Source organism: Dermacentor albipictus, chromosome 2 (genome assembly GCF_038994185.2).
Source record: "Dermacentor albipictus isolate Rhodes 1998 colony chromosome 2, USDA_Dalb.pri_finalv2, whole genome shotgun sequence".
Classification (NCBI taxonomy): Eukaryota; Metazoa; Arthropoda; class Arachnida; order Ixodida; family Ixodidae; genus Dermacentor; species Dermacentor albipictus.
Genome location: NC_091822.1, coordinates 113,053,930 through 113,071,696, shown reverse-complemented (window position 1 = coordinate 113,071,696; position 17,767 = coordinate 113,053,930). Strand labels below are relative to the sequence as shown.

Sequence of the window (17,767 nt, the reverse complement as noted above, 5' to 3'; positions counted from 1 at the left end):
TACGCTAGCTGATTTCAATTTGCACCTGGAAATTTACTAATTTGGTCGCCTCGTCTAATTTGCTGGCATCCTAGACTGCAGTTTCCTTCCCTTGGCGCCAATTCTGTAACTCATATTGTCCACCGGTTATTGGCCCTGCGTATTAGATGGCCTGCCCAGATCTATTCTTTAAAATGTGAACTACAATATTGGCAATCGCCACTTGCTCTCAGATGGCACTCTCTTCCGATCTCCCAACATTACGCCCAACATATTTCATCCCGTCACTCTTTGCGCCGTCTTTAGTAGCGTAACGTCAGCAAAATAATACAGCTTCCTTAAGAAATATGTAAATATTATCGGTATGGCACATGACGGGGTTAGAAGCGTTTTCTTTTTGCTTTTCTTAGGGGCGCGTCGGGCCTTCTTGGTAGGTTTTGCTGTTTTGTTATAAACCCGTGCATAGTTGGGGGGGGGGGCGCAAAAACTTTCACACACTGTTCGGACTTCAGGACACTCCCCTTGGCTACGCACGTGGTATAGCACATGTTTCCCTTTCGGAATCACGGCCTAGTAGTATGATAAACGGTTAACCTGAACACCAGTGCAGTTGGCCTCATATTTGCGGACACGTACTGTTCTCGGAACTGGAGCTAAATATATGAATTGAGCTAAATTGATACCGTTTCATTACCGGTTAGCTTCTGTTCCGCATATCGGATACATTATCAATATTCATAACTATACAATGCTATTTAGTGAAACACTCTCAGCTAGCAAAGAATAAAAACGCTGCGAGTTCTCCAGCACATAACGTGCGCCTCTTCAAGTAGTCCAACTGGTAAGATACACTTTCACTTATGCCAGGGAATACTTCTATTAATTGTGTCTCAATCAAAACCATCATCTGGTGTCTGCTTAAGCTTTTTATACAGGGTGTTTCACGTTACTTGAACCAACATGTTTAACAAAGTGGTTAACCGCAGCAGAATGAAACCAAAGGCTTGCCGTCATGTGTCGCTCTTTAGAGTATTCTTATGTCGCGCTTAATTAGTTAACTAACTAGAGTCAATTATGCAAAGTGCTTAATATTCACTTGAGAGCCAAATGCGTTTCCGTACGTCGTAGAAGGGGTACAGAAACGACTGATCCATATTTCTTTTTTTTTGTGGCAACGGGGCGTTTTTTTTTTCTAGAATAAAGAAAGCCCACGAGATATGAAATAAAACCACGTGACTGCGCTCGTGCGCTAACGTATTGCTGCACTATCAACCGTGCGTCAAGCTTATCAGGTACGGCGGCGCATCCTTTACGTGTGCCCCCACCAAAGATGCTGACGGACTGCGAAGCCGATGCGTAGAGCCCCGGCCGCTTACCGCACCACGTTCCGCGCTAAAGGTTCTTTCGCACGGTTGAGAGCGCAACAATAGACAGTTTTAGTTACACGTACGTAGAGGCTTCACGTACGCAAGCGTGAAAAGCCTACGTACCTTACGTGCACGACATCTGAAACGCTTTTAGCTACACGTACGCGACGCACGCGAAAAGGGACCCCGTAACTCCATCTATCGAGAAATGTGAACACGGCGGTAGCCAATTCAATCCTGCCGCCGTGTTTCGATGCGAGCCGTCTGCGCACGCGCGGCCCGCTATCGCTTGTTCGTGATCTTGCGGAACTCCCGCGCGAAGCTGTCTACGTGCGCAAGAAACGCACGCAAAGAATTGAATCTCACGTACGTCCGTGAGACCTGCGCGCGGCCGCTACGTTTTACGCATGCGCACTGCTGACACGTAGAAGCTCTACGTACGCAAAGCCTCTACGTACGTGTAACTGAAACTGTCTAATACGACAGCGCATGAGCGCAGTACCCTGGTTTTATGTTATATGTTGCGGGCCTTCTTCAAACGGCGGAAAAATCGTCACGCTGCGTGTTCATTGCGAGAAAAAAAATGGATCGGTCGTTTCTGAATCTCCTCTACAACGCAACGAAACGCCCTTGGCCCTCATTTGAATAATACAGCTTTGCATAATTAATGTTATTTAATAAACTGATTAGGAGAGATATAAAAGAATACTCCAAGGAGCGCAACATGGCGGCAAACCATATGTCGTTGGTGTCATTTAGCTGCGGCTAACCACTTTTCAAAAAATCCTTGGCACAAGTTACCTGAAACAGCCTCCATGTACATGTGTCGTTAGCTCAAGGTGCGTTGGCGCATTCCCCATTCAAGGCTACATGTATCTATGTGCGTGTTGGCAACCTGGCGTGGAAGCAGGTTTACGACTACCTTCAGGAATGTTCCGCTTAGTAGCGTTTACGGGCAAGCAATTACGTCAGAAAAAATTCCGAGCCCTTTCACTATGTGAAGATGGAAGATCAGCGAAGTTGCATTGCTCAATAGCCATATAACGTTCCATATGGTAGTTATACTATATTGGTTGACTACAGACATCAACACATAACTTAACTGATTGTTCTTTTTTTAAATTAGTCTTTTTATTATTATTTTTTGCGTATCCATATACATTGACGTTTCGACACACATAGGCTAGCGTTTGGGCAACAGCGTTCATCGCTTGGGCGCATTGTTTCTGTCAACGTCATAACTTCGGTGTTTGTTTCATCTTTTTCTATTTCTTCTGGCGTTTTTTATTTACCTTTCCTCTTTTTTTTTTACACAAGGGTAGTTCAAGGGTGCGCTGCCATCCCTGGGCCCGCAGGGGCATGTGCACTTTCACCAGGATCGACACACATGATGATTTGTTTTTGTCAACATCAAAGACACATATTTTTCCAGATCCTAGCCATAGACAGCTTCGCTGCATGCACTGTTTTGTGCGCATGTTATCAGACTGTTATCGGTACTTTCAGTGGTTTTCAGAATTCCGCATACTTATTCCTGTTCTTGCACTATTTTTTGTAGCTGGCTCGACTGCTGCGCATAGCTACGCTGGTCCTCGTGCTTTACGCTGTCTTCAGTGGTTTTCAGAGTCTCCATGGTCTACTTTTTCGTTTACCCTGTGTTGTGGAGCTGCCGCCACCACCTCAGCACTCTACCTCCAGTATATTTTTTATCAACAAAAATCATGGCCTTGTAAATAAAAAGCGGAAATGTAAATATCTTTCAAACTCTACCCCATGAGATTTAGGCACTTACCTTGGGCTCATGAAAGTATCAATTACAAGAAATGCACATAGGCTTTTTTTTATTGCAAGTTGAAGCAGCCTACAAATATTTTAATGACAAGCTTTTACTGTTCTAAAGACATGCAACATTAGTATCGGTACCCCTTATTAGAATAGAATAGAGAGGTTAATCTCCGTCTTTGAGATTTCTGGTTAAGATGAAAATTTCTTCACCCTGCTACCTTCCGGACAAGATGACAATTATACCGATTTGTTTGGAGCTGAATGAGCCGACCGTGAAAATTGTGCGGCTCTCAGAGCATAACTAATCCTATAAGAGCGGGTGCCCATATCTATACGCGTAATGTATGTATATCTATATGTATGTATGTATGTATGTATGTATGTATGTATGTATGTATGTATGTATGTATGTATGTATGTATGTATGTATGTATGTATGTATGTATGTATGTATGTATGTATGTATGTATGTATGTATGTATGTATGTATGTATGTATGTATGTATGTATGTATGTATGTATGTATGTATGTCTTGTCTAATTTACCTATCTGCCTTTTGCTTGTCTGTCGGTTTTCAGATAATGTAAATATTTTCGCATAATTTGTCTGGTGAATGCACTCAGAAAGCGAACGCCGTGGCGATGTTCCTGGGCTGGTATTCCCATTAAAATTTGACGCTAGCACGGTTTCCAACAGCAATTTCCAGCAATCGTGTTGCTTGGCATTCTAGAAACTACCAGCCAGTTTCAGACAGCAGTCACTAACGAAACTTTTCCGTGAATTTGGCCACCGAGTCCTATACTACAAACACTCGTCGTGGGTGCTCAGTGGCTATGGTGTTGGGCCGCTGAGCACGAGGTCGCGGGATCGAATCCCGGCCACGGCGGCCGCATGTCGATGGTGGCGAAATGCGAAAACACCCGTGTACTTAGATTTAGGTGCACGTTAAAGAACCCCAGGTGGTCCAAATTTCCGGAGTCCTCCACTACGGCGTGCCTCATAATCACAAAGTGGTTTTTGCACGTAAAACCCCATAATTTAAAATACTACAAACGACGTTGTACTGCTTTCCAGGTGGGCTGTTCCAAGTCGCTGTGGCATTCTCGGCAGAATCCAACACACGGATGTTGGGCAGTGTCGCCAGCAAAGGTCAAATCGAGCGGCACTCTCTGCAATTTTTGCACGGCATACGGCTCCTCGCCATTGTACATGTCGTGGCCGCACACACCTACCTGATTTCATCAGATAGCTTTTGTGAGTGTCCCAGACATTTGTGACTTAATAGTGTGTATTGTGTTGCCTTTGGCATCGATTATTCATTATTCCGGCAGCAGTAACCATGGCAGAAAAATGTTGCTTGAGTGCGAAAATGTAGCAATGATTTTCTAAAACATTTTTAGAAGTTTGCTTGGGGATTTACAGATATTCATAGCATAAAAGCGTTTTCACGAATTAGGTGGAGAGGAAGTGCATGACGCCCTAGCCCTCCTTGCTACCTTCGCTATGATGCAATGATATTACGCATATCCAACGCATATCCTAGTATCTATGTGAAGCGAAACTTTCGTGAAGTGGCTAATCACATGTTATAAATTTGCTTGTTTTGTCCCTGCATATTTGGCGTAAGGCAATTTGACACATCATCTCAGAGAACTACTTGGAATTGGCACGACTGAAGTATTCGTGCCATCGTGTCATACTCGTTATAGCAGTGTAATGCTGTGATGGGGACCGATGTTCCAACCCACCATCGAGCTCGTGGTTCAGTTCTTGGTTAACTAAGAGCTTTCCAGCAAGATAGCAGCAGGTCCAAGAAGCCACAGTAAGGAAAATCCGAGCGGGGGGGGGGGGGGCTAAGAGGTGTAGAACTTGCAAAGAAAGCTTCACTTCAATACTTTGCTGAAAGCATCAAAGCTTCGCTCTTCCTCCACACAAGAATGAATGCCAGCCAGAAATTATTGGCTTTCATTAGTACGTTGAGTGCATACATTTAAAATGCTGGGTGTTTGAAAATGTCCTTGTAATGATGCTTTCTGCAGCAGGATTGCTCAACCTGTTCACTGTCACATCAGAGTGGCGAGTGGTGTTCGCTGCCGCAGCATTCAACAGCGTTGACACATTCTTCTTTCTGAGGTAAGGAAGCTTGTTCTACTGCCGAGTTTGAATTGCGAAGCATTTCTTGGCGAACATTTGCCACTTTGACGGTATCTATCTAACCGCCCACGGTCTTGGTGCTCCCATGGCTGTTTTTTAACTTGGTGTATATCAAAAGAGGCGTGGTATGACAAGAGTGTATGACGAGGATAAATGATAGGCCATGATATGAATGCCATGACAGCGTGTAATGTAGGTCATGAAGCAGCTGCCTCCACCATGGTGCTCTCATCGTCGTTTTGTTAACTTGGTAGGCTCGCTGCACACTGCTTTGTATGACGTCGACTTCCACAGCGCTTCGGATCTACCGGTTTTCTTTCACATTGTCGTGTAGACTTATTGTTTATTTTATCGTACATCCCCCTTTTTTCACTGTGTTTCTTGGTGGTAGGGTTACCCTCAGACTATACCATTTATTCGCCAGATCTACCTTGTGTGCAGGCATGTCCACTACATTTAATGGCATAGTGGGGTAAAACACAGTTGACTTGTTCGCGTAGATGCATTGTTACTTGAATTCAGCTCGATACAAGAATGAGCCCTAATGCGAGAAACGCTGTCTCGCAAGCTACGAAGGGTTACCAAAGAATAAACGCGATAAAAGCAGGCACGCTAGTCACGGCTCCCACACCCAACTATAAAGACGCGCATGCGGGGAAAGAATAACTTAGGCATTGCACATCAGACGGAACGGAAGCAGCATCAGTGTTCGGAAGCCCATCGCTCGCAATTTCTGACAATAAATATTTCTCGGGTTTCACATGCCGAAGCCACAATTTGATTGTGAGGCACGCCGTAGTGGATAACTCCGGATTAATTTTGACCACCAGGGAATTTTTACCCTCCCCCCACAATGCACGGGACAAGATGCAAGACGACCATCCGCGCTTTGGAGAGCATACAAGGTCGAGCCCTACGCACGTGTTTAGGATTGCCTCGGTGCACCTCAACAGCAGCAGCAATTGCCACCATGGGAGACCACATCATCCAGACACATGTAGCTGTCGACTCTCTCAGAGCGCACATTCGCCATCTCTCAAGGATCCCCGACCATCATTTAGCCTCCCTACCAGCCGAGAGACCTCAATCGACCTTTTCAAGAGTGATACGCGCTCATCAAGCGTGCATACCGTCATCTTTTACACCGGTGGCGAAGCCTCCATCCCCTCTGTGGTGCCCGCGAGAGCCTCGAGTGAATTTTGCTATTCCCGAAATAGCAAAAAAGGCCAATCATTCATTGCCGGCTCTGCATGCGGCCACTTACGCTCCTATTACTGCACCAGACGTACCATGACCGCATTCATATATATACCGAGGGTTCCACCTCGCCTACCAGTTCAACTGCCGCATTCGTCGTTCCAACTAAGCAGGTTACAGTTAGATTCAAATTGTCACACATGGCTACATCTACGTCGCCAGAACTTGCAGCTTTCCATGCGCTATGACGTACGTCACCAAAGAGCCAACAGAGAAATGGGTCGTATTCTGTGATTCTAATGCAGCTCTTCACAGTATAAAGTCTGCATTACATCACAGAACTTACGAGCAGATGATATTTGATATCAGGGAAGTGCACCACCATGCTCTGGAAAGAGGGCACAAATTTATCTTTCAATGGATTCCTGCTCTGTTTCGCATCGTCGGCAAGACCTAGCTGACAAGGCTGCCCGGTCTGCCCACGAAGATACCCAGACTAGCCAACACCTTTGGCGAGGTCGGATGCTACCAGGGAACTTCGCCTACTTGCACGCAAAAAGTCACAAGATCTCTGGAATTCAAGTGCCTCCAAGTGCCTAATACATAAACTGGAGCCCACGCTACAGCCACAACTGCCATCTAGCCTTTCCCGCGGCGAAACAACCTTGCTGAATCGCTTGTGGCTTGGAGTGGCGTTCACGAATGCATACTGTTATTGTGTGGGAATGGCCGAGAGCCAGGTGTGCGACTCCTGTGGGTGCGAGGAAACCATCGAGCACCTATTGTGTACCTGCGCCCGCTACGATGTCCAACGCCTCTCTATGCGGGCAACATTTACACCGACAGGACTCAAGACCATTCACCGAGTCAAAGATACTGGGACCGTAGCCACATCCGTCACTGCCACGAAAACCGATTCGTGCACTAGTACAATACTAGAAGTGCACCGGCTTAAGAGACCGTTTATAGTGTCCCTCCCACACACACTCAGTGCTTACTCTATCCTTTTTACGCTTTCTATTCCCTTTCTGCCACCCCCAGTGTATGGTAACAAACTGGGTGCTCGTCTAGTTGACCTCCCTCTCTTTCTCCCTCTCTTTCTCGGCAAAAATCCGATATTTTCAGAGAACGAAACTAAGTCAGCAAGCAAAAAACTTCGGATATCACAATTTCGTCAATTGAACCTGAGAGTAAATCTACAGCTCACAAAATTGATATGTTATATAGGACCCTCAAAATACCACTAATTTGGGTCTAGAACATTTCCAAAACCCCTTTAAACAATGTAACTGTTTCACGTAAGATATAAGTCGAGATACCAAATTTCTCCGCTTTCGATGCTCTCGTGGATGCATATATACAGACGTGCGATATCTATTCTAGGTGCAGAGCTGCGAATATTAGGCTTCGTGTTTCAATTTTTTTGTCAAGCTTACCAATTAGTGAAAATTCCTTTTAAAACACACAGAACGAATTCAAAATTCCACTTCCAGCATTGATTTTCCTAGAACCTAAAATCGTCTTTCAAATGCAAAAAAAAAGTCATTGAAATCCACCTAGTGGTTATCTCAGAAAAGCGTTTCTGCGTATTACATGTATTTCAATTGGCGACATCGGAGTTAGGCCCGAGCTAACGCTGCCTCGAAATGCCCGGAATCAATCCCCGCTGTGTTTGCCTCGTCGCGACTAAACGTTCTTGGGATGACAAGTAGTGTACAGCCGTAGTATATATATATATATATATATATATATATATATATATATATATATATATATATGTGTGTACCGCTACGCAGAACGCGAGGCGCAAAAGTGCCTTCGTAGCTATTAGGCGTGTCACAACGCTGGTATGATAAGGAGCGCCGCTGCCACCGGTGTACCAGGTGTCACACCGCAGAGGTTCACTTTAAAAAAGAAATATATGAGACCGAAGTTTGTAGCTCGAAGTGCATCAGTTCTGCTCAGACCACATGAATGCGCTAGGGTGTGGCATTCAACACAGCTGCTCAAAAGAAAATCAAGGCCCTATAACGTAAAACTATTATGATATCTTTTAGTCCAATCTCCTGACATCAAGTTTGCGTAACCGCCGACACATGCATCGGGAGGTGGCCCGCTGTGTTGTCTGAACAGACCGATCAAGCGCCCTCCTCGATCATAGGAAGTCACTTTTGTTTGCTTGAAAAACGAATAACATTGCCTATCCTGAGCGGCTTCTCTCATCTAATTGGCTGACAAGAGGCATGGGGCACACTCAAGTGCAGAGGGATTCAACAGCGCCGAGTCAGCGCACTGAAAATCGATAACCGGCGGAAGAGGGTGGTGCCGGCGTCTGCCATTGGTTCATTTTCCTTTACTTAGCTTGCGGTCGCTGGTAGAAAATCGCGGCGCCATGCAACGGAAGCTTAAGAACGACACTAGAACGGATCCTCAGAAAAGAATAGTGTGTAGAACGAGGTCATAAAGGTGTCGAAAGTGCTCTAAAACGTTTCACGGCAATGCAGAAATCTTTATTATACGCAAATAAACCCATGCTCTCCAACAGGTGCATGTAGCCTGAGAGTGATTGGCAGCAGCCGTCTTTTATTCCTTTCAGAACGGGGCAGCCTGCGGCTATTCAGAAGAAAATTCAACTTTGTTGGGCATATTAATGTATCTTTAACGCGTACACGTCGCTTTGACGAAGTGAGTTTTCGTGGTTTTGTGACGCCGCGTGACAGGCACGTGAGGTGGGTGCAGCCCGAAAAGTCTTGACCAATAGCCGAGGGCTAATGGTGAAACGGCGTCGAATCAGAAATGAAATTTTTTTTGGTCGGTCAAATCATGCATAATCAGTGTGTACACGTAATATCATATGGCGAGCTACCGCGGTTTTCGTGACGTCGCGTGACAAACAAGCGAACTGGGAGTGGTCCAATGAAGTATTTGACCAATCGCGGAGGGCTCATTGCAGAATTGGAATAGAAAAGTTTGGAATAGCTTTACGCTATACTGCCCCACCCCTATGTTGTCGTTGAAACGTATTAATTAACCCTTTGACGGTTTCGCCGTACATGTACGGCGGTGGTTTTCTGTCCCGCAAGGTCTTGGCCGTACGGGTACGGTTTCGACCCTCCGTTTGAAATTTCGTGCCATAATGACGATGCACGCTCACTGGGAGGTGCTGCCACCTCTTAGGACTTACAAGAAGCGTTTGAAATTTGTGCTACCTTCTTGGGGAGATAAACATATCTGACTTCTAGCTTCAGCGCGTCGTCGCGCAGACTGCGGCAACACCCCCTTTTGCGGTTTCGGTTTCGCCGCGTGATCGCAATGGAGGCGCGCGAAACGTCATTTTTCTCTTTGTCGGCACTCTCTTGCAGATGCGGTGAAAGTTGATTGCTATCTTGATTGGCGCTGCTCTTAGCTTGTTTATAACCGCCGCTCGCGAGGTATTCTCGCTCTCAGCGGAAACGCGGTTTCTGTTCCGCCGCAACGGAGGTGCGCGAAACGTGATCTTTATCTTTGTCGGCATGCTATCGCAGGGGCGGCGGAAGTTGATTTCTATCTTGATTGGCACTGCTCTTAGCTCGTTTCTCACCGCCGCTCATGGGGTATTGCTCTCTGCGGCTGTGCGGAGACTTGTGTTTCAAGGATACCACACTCTGAAATACTATTGAACATTTTGCAGTTCTGAGTGATGCCGACACCAAAATACTGCTCCCAATTTTTTTTACTATTTATTCCCGACTTTATACATCTTGGACATTCAAGATCCGCAATAAAATAATTTGACCACCTGGGAAAGTTTTCTTCAAAATAATTCGACCCTCAAAGGGTTAAAGCCAATTCTCCTCGCCTCTTCACTATCGTCTTCAGGGGTTGTGTGCCTACGCGCAATAAAAAAAAAACAGCTTATGCCAGCAGCTCAGTCTAGAAAGTCGACACGAAATATTGACGCATAGTGGACGGCGCAAATACGTCTGCTGGTCACAGCACTCAGGCACTGTCGACAAGTATTCCAATGCATTCACGTCTTCATCGTATATCAATGGGAATCTGTAATAAGGGTTTTTCATATTAACAAGAATTACTCTTTGATTGCCATTATTGGCAAATGTCGCACAAAGCAGGGCGCTTGATTATATCTCCGAAAGGTCTAGCTATATAAAAATTGACTTTGCGGGTTAGCCGTGGGCGGAGCCGCTGTTTGATCGATCGTAGGACGGAACGCCAGTATGCGGACTATATTATCGACTGGTTATCTTACTGGAAAGCTGATGAGTTTACCGAATTCTTAATCGATCAGCGAGTAGACGAAGTGTCGGTTATTGAGCAACTCGATTGTGGACAAGACTGTGATTTTGGTCAAATGTATGAACTACTTTCCAGTGGATTTCTTCTATGTCACGTTATAAGCAAGCACGAGAGAAACCTGCCTGCCGTGTTCATCATCGCTCTACTTAGAAGGCTTATCAGGTGAGAAACCTGTCCTCTATTTCATATAGGTAGGTGCACGAATGAAATAACGATGGCAAAAGTATTTACTATACTTCAGCGAATCGACATAGTTGATATTGAAACAACTGGCGCACATACCTGAAAGCTGTTCGTTTTGCACAATACTCTTTAATTTGGGAACCACACCAATGCAGACGCGCATATGTCTTGAAAGAACCGTAACACGATAACTACAGCACTTAATTCCTTTTTTGTGTGTTCAAGGAAGGTTCTATACCTAGAAACTATAGAAAAAGACAATATACAGCGAAACCTGAGAGTGCCTTAAATAATTAGTTATAAATATGATCTTTCCTATGAAGCAGATTATCCATAGTTTCGCAGGAGGCGTATGTGTCAAGTCGTCATGACACGGAAGTTGGTCATGTTGGAGCAGGACATGGTGACGTTTTGTCACTCGCTACGGCTCACTCGGTCGTCCACTAAGCTGCTTCGTCGGACCGCTCATCTAGCAGCAACGTAGCAGAGGACTGAGTGAGCCAAAGCGCAAAGGCTAGAACATCCCGGTGATCTGTTCGCCCATGACGACATTTAGCGTCTGACGTCATGATATGTACAACTGCTACGAAACGAAGCCGAAACTTGCTCGTAAATAAGCAATCACCGTAAAACATTTCGGGTACACTGAGACTTTCCAGTATATTTTTGAAGGCTTAGAGGTGTACGAATTTCATATAACGCAAAAAAACGAAATTAATGGTGAAGTATGCGATACCTGTACTTCAGATCACAGCTGTACAGGCACTTTAACTTTACTTACACTGAGAAACCACTGTTGCTTTTACCCATTGTTTCTTTTGTGCGTCCTGTGCAAAGCCTGCCTTTCATTAAAGTTTTCGTGCAAGCTTGCCTCAACACTTCTTTACCCAATGTTCTCAAAGACGTCGATGCTGTGGCATCTTAGGAACAGATACGTGTCTTACTACTGTTACTGCTGCTGTGCATCGCAGGATGTGCGTCCCTCTTTTTTTCATCATCATGTGGTTGTACCTGCTGCCTCGTTTCGTCACCGGACCAAGCACAGAGGAGTTCTTTCATGATTTTTATGTTGACATGGCCCAACACTGGTGGCATCTCCTGATCCAGATCAGAAACTTCTACGCACTGAACATAGAGGTGAGCTTCAGACTTGGTGTTTCTCAGTGTGAGTTTGAACCAGACACAGTCTTGAAAACGTAGCGTTATTACACCGGACGCTTTCACTTGTGAGGGTGTGCAAACAAAGAAAAAGAAATGTGCAGATCCAATGCGCAATGGGAATCGATGCCACGTGAAGAATTCCGCAGGTACCTGGCCATCTAGCGTTCTTTGGGGTTTCAAAAAGCGATACCTGGTGAACCAACGTGTTTCTGTAAGTTGAATAGTTGTGTGTGTTGCTCGCGAGCCTAAGTGCCTGTGGCAACAGTAGCGTGACGACGATCGCGTTGAAGACGATCGCATAGCGGCAACTGCATGAGTTCTACGCCGGCCGCTTGACGCCAGCTTTCGACATGGCACTTGATTTCCACATAGGTAGTAGACAAGTGTAAACGAAAGAGGCATGGATGGCGTCGCCAATAGCGACTATGTGTTATGGCATCGTACGTGTATGGCTATGCCATGTGGTTTATGTTGAAACGACGATGACATTCCTACTCCAGTGAGGAAATGTTAGATGATGATTACAACTTCGCCGATCACGAAGTCGCTGTAACATCGAACAATTTGCTACGACCAATTTCTACGAACAATTTGCTAGGCTGCTACGAGGAAAGTACTGAGGAAGGTAGGCTGATTCCGCATATGTGCTGTACAATGAGGATGAACTATCTTTTAGGCCGCTTTGGTGCAGTCTAACGCGGCGCCTCAGAGCGCGAGCTTGCAAAGAAAAGAAGACGAGGTAGTGGCGTGAGGGACACGCGTCGAACGTTCAAAGAGCTGGATGGCTTTGGAACGAGGGAATTACGCATAGTGCTTGCTGACTTAGTGTATTGAAAAAAACTTTAACCTGATTGCGTCGGCAGAGATAGGCTGACTCGTTTTGATGGTTGTAGTACGTTTCGCCATGTCAAAACCGGCAATAAAAAAAAATAAAATACGCGATAGTGACATAATGGATAGGGCAACAGGCCGCTCTGCTGGATGACACAGGTTCGGTTCCAATGTCCGTCCCACATTACTTCCTTTTTTACATAAAGTGAGGCGGGACAGGAACCTAGCTAGATATCAGTCTAGCTACCTGCTGCAGAGTGCGAAGAGTGAAGCAAAGAGTGCTTTGCATCAAAATGCGCAATGACAAATGTTCTGTTCAGCCGAGGATCTATGGTGTCATCCGAAATATCTTAAACTGCGTCTTCGAGAACATCATCGTGGTGACTGGAAAGGGTTAAGCGAAAGACAGCCATAATACTTTGATCTTTCATACATGCACATGAGGAGGAGGAATAAACTTTTATTGTAGAACCAGCACTTTATGATGGCCGGGCCTACGCCTCCCACGAAGGGACGTCGAGGGCTTGCCTCGCCGCCGCCTCGCGGGCGTGCTGGGTCGCCCAGGTTCGGTCGTCGAGGGTGGAGCTCCGCAGAGCCTCATGCAACCTCGACGAGAGAGTCGTGGTGTTAGTCTGTGCGTACTGTACTGGGCACTCCCATAGCATATGCGAAAGCGTAGCCGGGTGAATTCCACAGCACCGGCAGTTGGGGGTAGTGTAGACGTCCGGAAATATAAGGTGGAGGCGGGCGGGTGAAGGGTACGTGTTTGTTTGTAGTAGACGCAGGGTGGTAGCCTGCGCCCGGCTGAACTTTGGGTGAGGCGGGGGGAAGATTCGGCGACTCAGGTAAAAGGCCTTAACAAGATCGTTATAAGTTGTCAGACTGTCCCTGGTGTCCAACTCATCTCCAGTGACTCCGGCGCGGTTGACTAGGCCTCGCGCAATGGAGTGGGTGACCTCGTTGAGATTGGGGAGGTGTGGGTGGACAGGGCCCGCATGGGCCGGGATCCATGTTAGGGAGATTATGCTGTCTTTAGAGTGTGGTGCCTGGCAGAGGATGCGAAGTGCTTGGGGACAAATACGCCCTTTGCTGAAGTTAGTAACGGCTGAGCGAGAGTCACACACTATGGTGTGACAGGTGGGATCTAAAGTGGCCAGGGCGATGGCCACTTCTTCAGCCGTCTCTGCAGTGCGGGTAGTGACGCTGCAGGCATGGTGTAGGGCTCCATCGCGTGTGGCAACGGCCACAAATCGTGTGCCATGGGAGTATCGGGCTGCATCAACAAATGTGACGCCAGGTACGTTGGCAAGGGCTTTTATGATAGCTCCGGCCCGAGCTTGGCGCCGGGCCCTGTTATATTCAGGGTGCATATTCCTAGGGATAGGGTCTATGTAGATCCAGCTACGGATGTCGGTCGGGATCGGTTGTTTGGGGCCCTGTTGCTGATGGTAGGTGAAGCCAAGCGTGGACAGAATAAAGCGCCCCGTTTCAGTATGGGTGAGCCGTTCAAGCTGGGAGCGTTGTTGGGCTTCAATGAGTTCGGAAAGGTTGTTGTGAACTCCCAGTTGGTTGAAGAGTTCAGTGCTGGTGCAATGTGGGAGACCAAGTGCTTGCTTGTAGACCCCTCGTATGAGGGTGTCGAGCTTGTTCTGCTCAGCCCGGTACCAGTTGAGGTACGCAGCAACGTAGGTGATGTGGCATATGACAAAGGAGTGGACGAGTCGGAGAAGGCTTTCTTCTTTGAGTCCTCCTCGACGGTTAGATATACGTTTAAGAAGTCGTACGGTGTTTTGAGATTGGGCACAGATCTTGTTGAGAGCCAAGGCGTTGGAGCCGTTGGTAGAGGTGGTGAGACCGAGAACCCGGATACTAGGGACGTGTGGGATAGGACTGCAATCTTCAAGGCGTAGGGTGATGGCGTCACAGGGTCGGTGATCAGATTGGTGTTTGGGAGGGCGACCCCGCTGAACGGGCTTGTATAGCAGAAGCTCCGATTTAGACGGCGAACAGCGCAGTCCAGTCCCTTGGAGATAGGCTTCAACCGTGTCAATCGCCGTTTGGAGGGCTGATTCCACTTGACCATCACTGCCTCGGTACGACCAGATGGTGATGTCGTCGGCGTAGATGGTATGGTTGATATTGTCGACTTGCTGTAGCTGCTTGGCAAGGCCAATCATGACTAAGTTAAAGAGCATGGGAGAGATAACGGAACCTTGCGGGGTGCCTTTGCTGCCAAGGGGAAGCTGGTGTGATCGTAAATCCCCGGCCGAGAGGGTAGCCGTGCGATTGGAGAGAAAGTCACGGATGTAATTGTAGGCTCGCTCTCCCAGCTGGAGGTTGGAGACCTGATCAAGGATAGCTGCATGGGAAATGTTATCAAAGGCTTGAGTGAGGTCGAGTCCGAGAATGGCTTTCATGTTACGAGAACGATCGTTGAGCACTTGATGTTTGAGCTGCAACATAGCGTCTTGAGTAGAAAGGTGAGGGCGAAATCCAATGATGGTGTGGGGATAGAGAGAGTTGTCCTCGAGGTGACTGTTGATGCGTGCTAAGAAGGCGTGTTCCATCACCTTGCCTACGCATGAAGTGAGGGAGATGGGCCTTAAGTTATTGAGGCTAGATGGTTTGCCAGGCTTTGGGATTAAGATAACGTTGGCCGTCTTCCAGGCGGCTGGAAGGGCACCACTGCGCCAGCAATCGTTGATGTAGTCAGTCAGATGGGACACGGACTCGTCATCGAGATTGCGAAGGCTTTTGTTAGTGACCCCGTCTGGCCCTGGAGCAGAACGACCGTTAAGCTTGCGTAGAGCGGCGTGTATTTCAGATACGCTGAAATCGGTGTCTAGTGTAGGGTTGGGGCTACCGATGTAATTGCTATGTGGACTGACTTGTCCCCTGGAGATATATCTGGTGCAGAGGTAGTCAAGCACCTCTTGTGGACCTTGCTTAAGGGTCTCCGTATAAAGGAGCTTCTGCAGCCGATCCTGTTGGGTGGTGCGGGTGGTAGTATTATCAAGCAGATGTTTGAGGAGTTGCCACGAGGAAGGGCGATGAAGTTGTCCATCCACCGTGTTACACAGCTCAGTCCATTGTTGCCGGCTGAGGATTTGACAATGCTCCTCGATGGCTGTGTTCAGTTTCGAGATCTTGCTTCTGAGGCGACGGTTTAGGCGCTGCCCCTTCCATCGAGCTAGGATGGAGGCTTTAGCCTCCAGAAGATGGGCGAGGCGGCTATCCATGCGTTCAACTGAGGCATCTGTAGTTACCACCCGAGTGGCCGTTTGAACATCAGTGCGTAGAGCTTGCATCCAGGTGTTAATGTCGGTAATGCGCCTTCTGCTGAGGTAGAACCTATGCGTATTTTTCGAAAAACATCCCAGTCGGTAATGGTGAATTCTTTAGTGGGGGCAGGGGCGGCAGCGAGTTGGGGTAAAGAGAGAGCAAGGATATAATGGTCGCTGCCCAGGTCTTCCTGGGTATTGGTCCAGTGTGCATTAGTGATATGTTTGATGAAGGTGAGGTCGGGGGTAGAGTCCCGGGTAGTGGAAGTACCGAGGCGTGTAGGAAAGGAGGGATCCGTGATGAGCGCAAGGCCTAGGTCATGGTAATCTTGCCAGAGGTTGCGAGCTGCAGCTTCCGTGCGAACGTAGCCCCAGCCTGTATGGGCGAGGTTGAAATCACCGCCGATGAGTAGGGGGTGCGCTCCAGCTACGTGAAGAGCCTTCTTAAAGAGGGTGAGGAAGCGACACCTTGCTTTATCCTTGGGGCTATTGTATATGTTCAGAAGGAAGATGCATTCTTTCCGTTTATGATTGGGAAATAATTCGAGGAATAGATGCTCGATGTGAGGACTATTGAGATCATGTTCAATAACAGGAATACGACGCCGTACTAGGGTGGAGACCCGGCGAAGAGGGTGGGTGGTATGGAAGGTTTGATAACCGGGGAGCGTGGTCGGGGCGTTGTTGGTTTCTTGAAGTAGGATAGCATCCGGGCGGCGGGTATGTTGGCGTAGGTATTGATTGAGTACTGGTTGTTTTTGATGAAAGCCTCGGCAGTTCCACTGCCAAATGAGGGCGTCTTGATTAGTGTGAGCCATGGTGGGAGATGGTGGATGTCGCCATCGGCGTACCGGAAGGGTCGCAGACGGAGGCGGCATGGCTAGGAGGCGTGAGAATATGAGTTTCCAGGTTGGTCACGCGTTGGACAATACCAATGAAGGCTTGCTGGATGGAGTCCAGAGCATGTTGGAAAGTGCTAATAGTTGTTTGAAGTGAGATGAGCATGTCTTTAACTTCAGAGCGGACCTGGCCCGTGGCTCGATCTTGCAGGGCTCTCTTCTTGGGGGCGGGAGTCGAGGAGGCCTCCTGACTAGGGGCAGGGACGTTCTGTGCGATAGGTGTAGGGGCTGGTGTTTGGGACTGTTTGAGGTCTCTAACCTCCTGCGAGAGTTTAGTTAGGAGATCGCGTAGGATGGCGTTCTCGCGCTTAAGCTGAGCTATTTCTGGGTTTTCTGGTGAAAGAGGAGGGTAGGTGACTTGTGTGTTGTCGATCTTACGACCCTCTCGCGAGGTGCCCATGGGAGCGTCTGCAAAGCTCACCTTGCTGTTGTTGGTAGATGTGATGCGTGAAGCCGATGCAGACCGGGATCTTGAGCGTTGTTGCCTGGATCGAGATGGAGTTCTGGAGCGGGAACGGCGCCCCCTTGACGGTGTGCGGGAGCGTGGCCTGGTTCTGGTGCTGAGGGTGGAGGGGCCGGCTTGTTTACAGGTGGCTTGGCTGGTTGTTCGTCGTTCTCCGATACGCTTGCGGA

General features: G+C 47.6%; 1 protein-coding gene across 1 annotated transcript in view; it reads left to right on the top strand.

Annotated features, from left to right (window-relative positions):
• LOC135911002 (nose resistant to fluoxetine protein 6-like) overlaps nt 1-17,767 on the top strand; it is a 44,629-nt gene that overhangs the window by 5,692 nt on the left and 21,170 nt on the right. The window contains exons 4-7 of the mRNA XM_065443075.2: nt 4,207-4,386; nt 5,172-5,265; nt 10,855-10,941; nt 11,934-12,099. Coding sequence (XP_065299147.2) covers nt 4,207-4,386; nt 5,172-5,265; nt 10,855-10,941; nt 11,934-12,099 — 527 coding nt within the window. The remainder of the gene's footprint in view (nt 1-4,206; nt 4,387-5,171; nt 5,266-10,854; nt 10,942-11,933; nt 12,100-17,767) is intronic.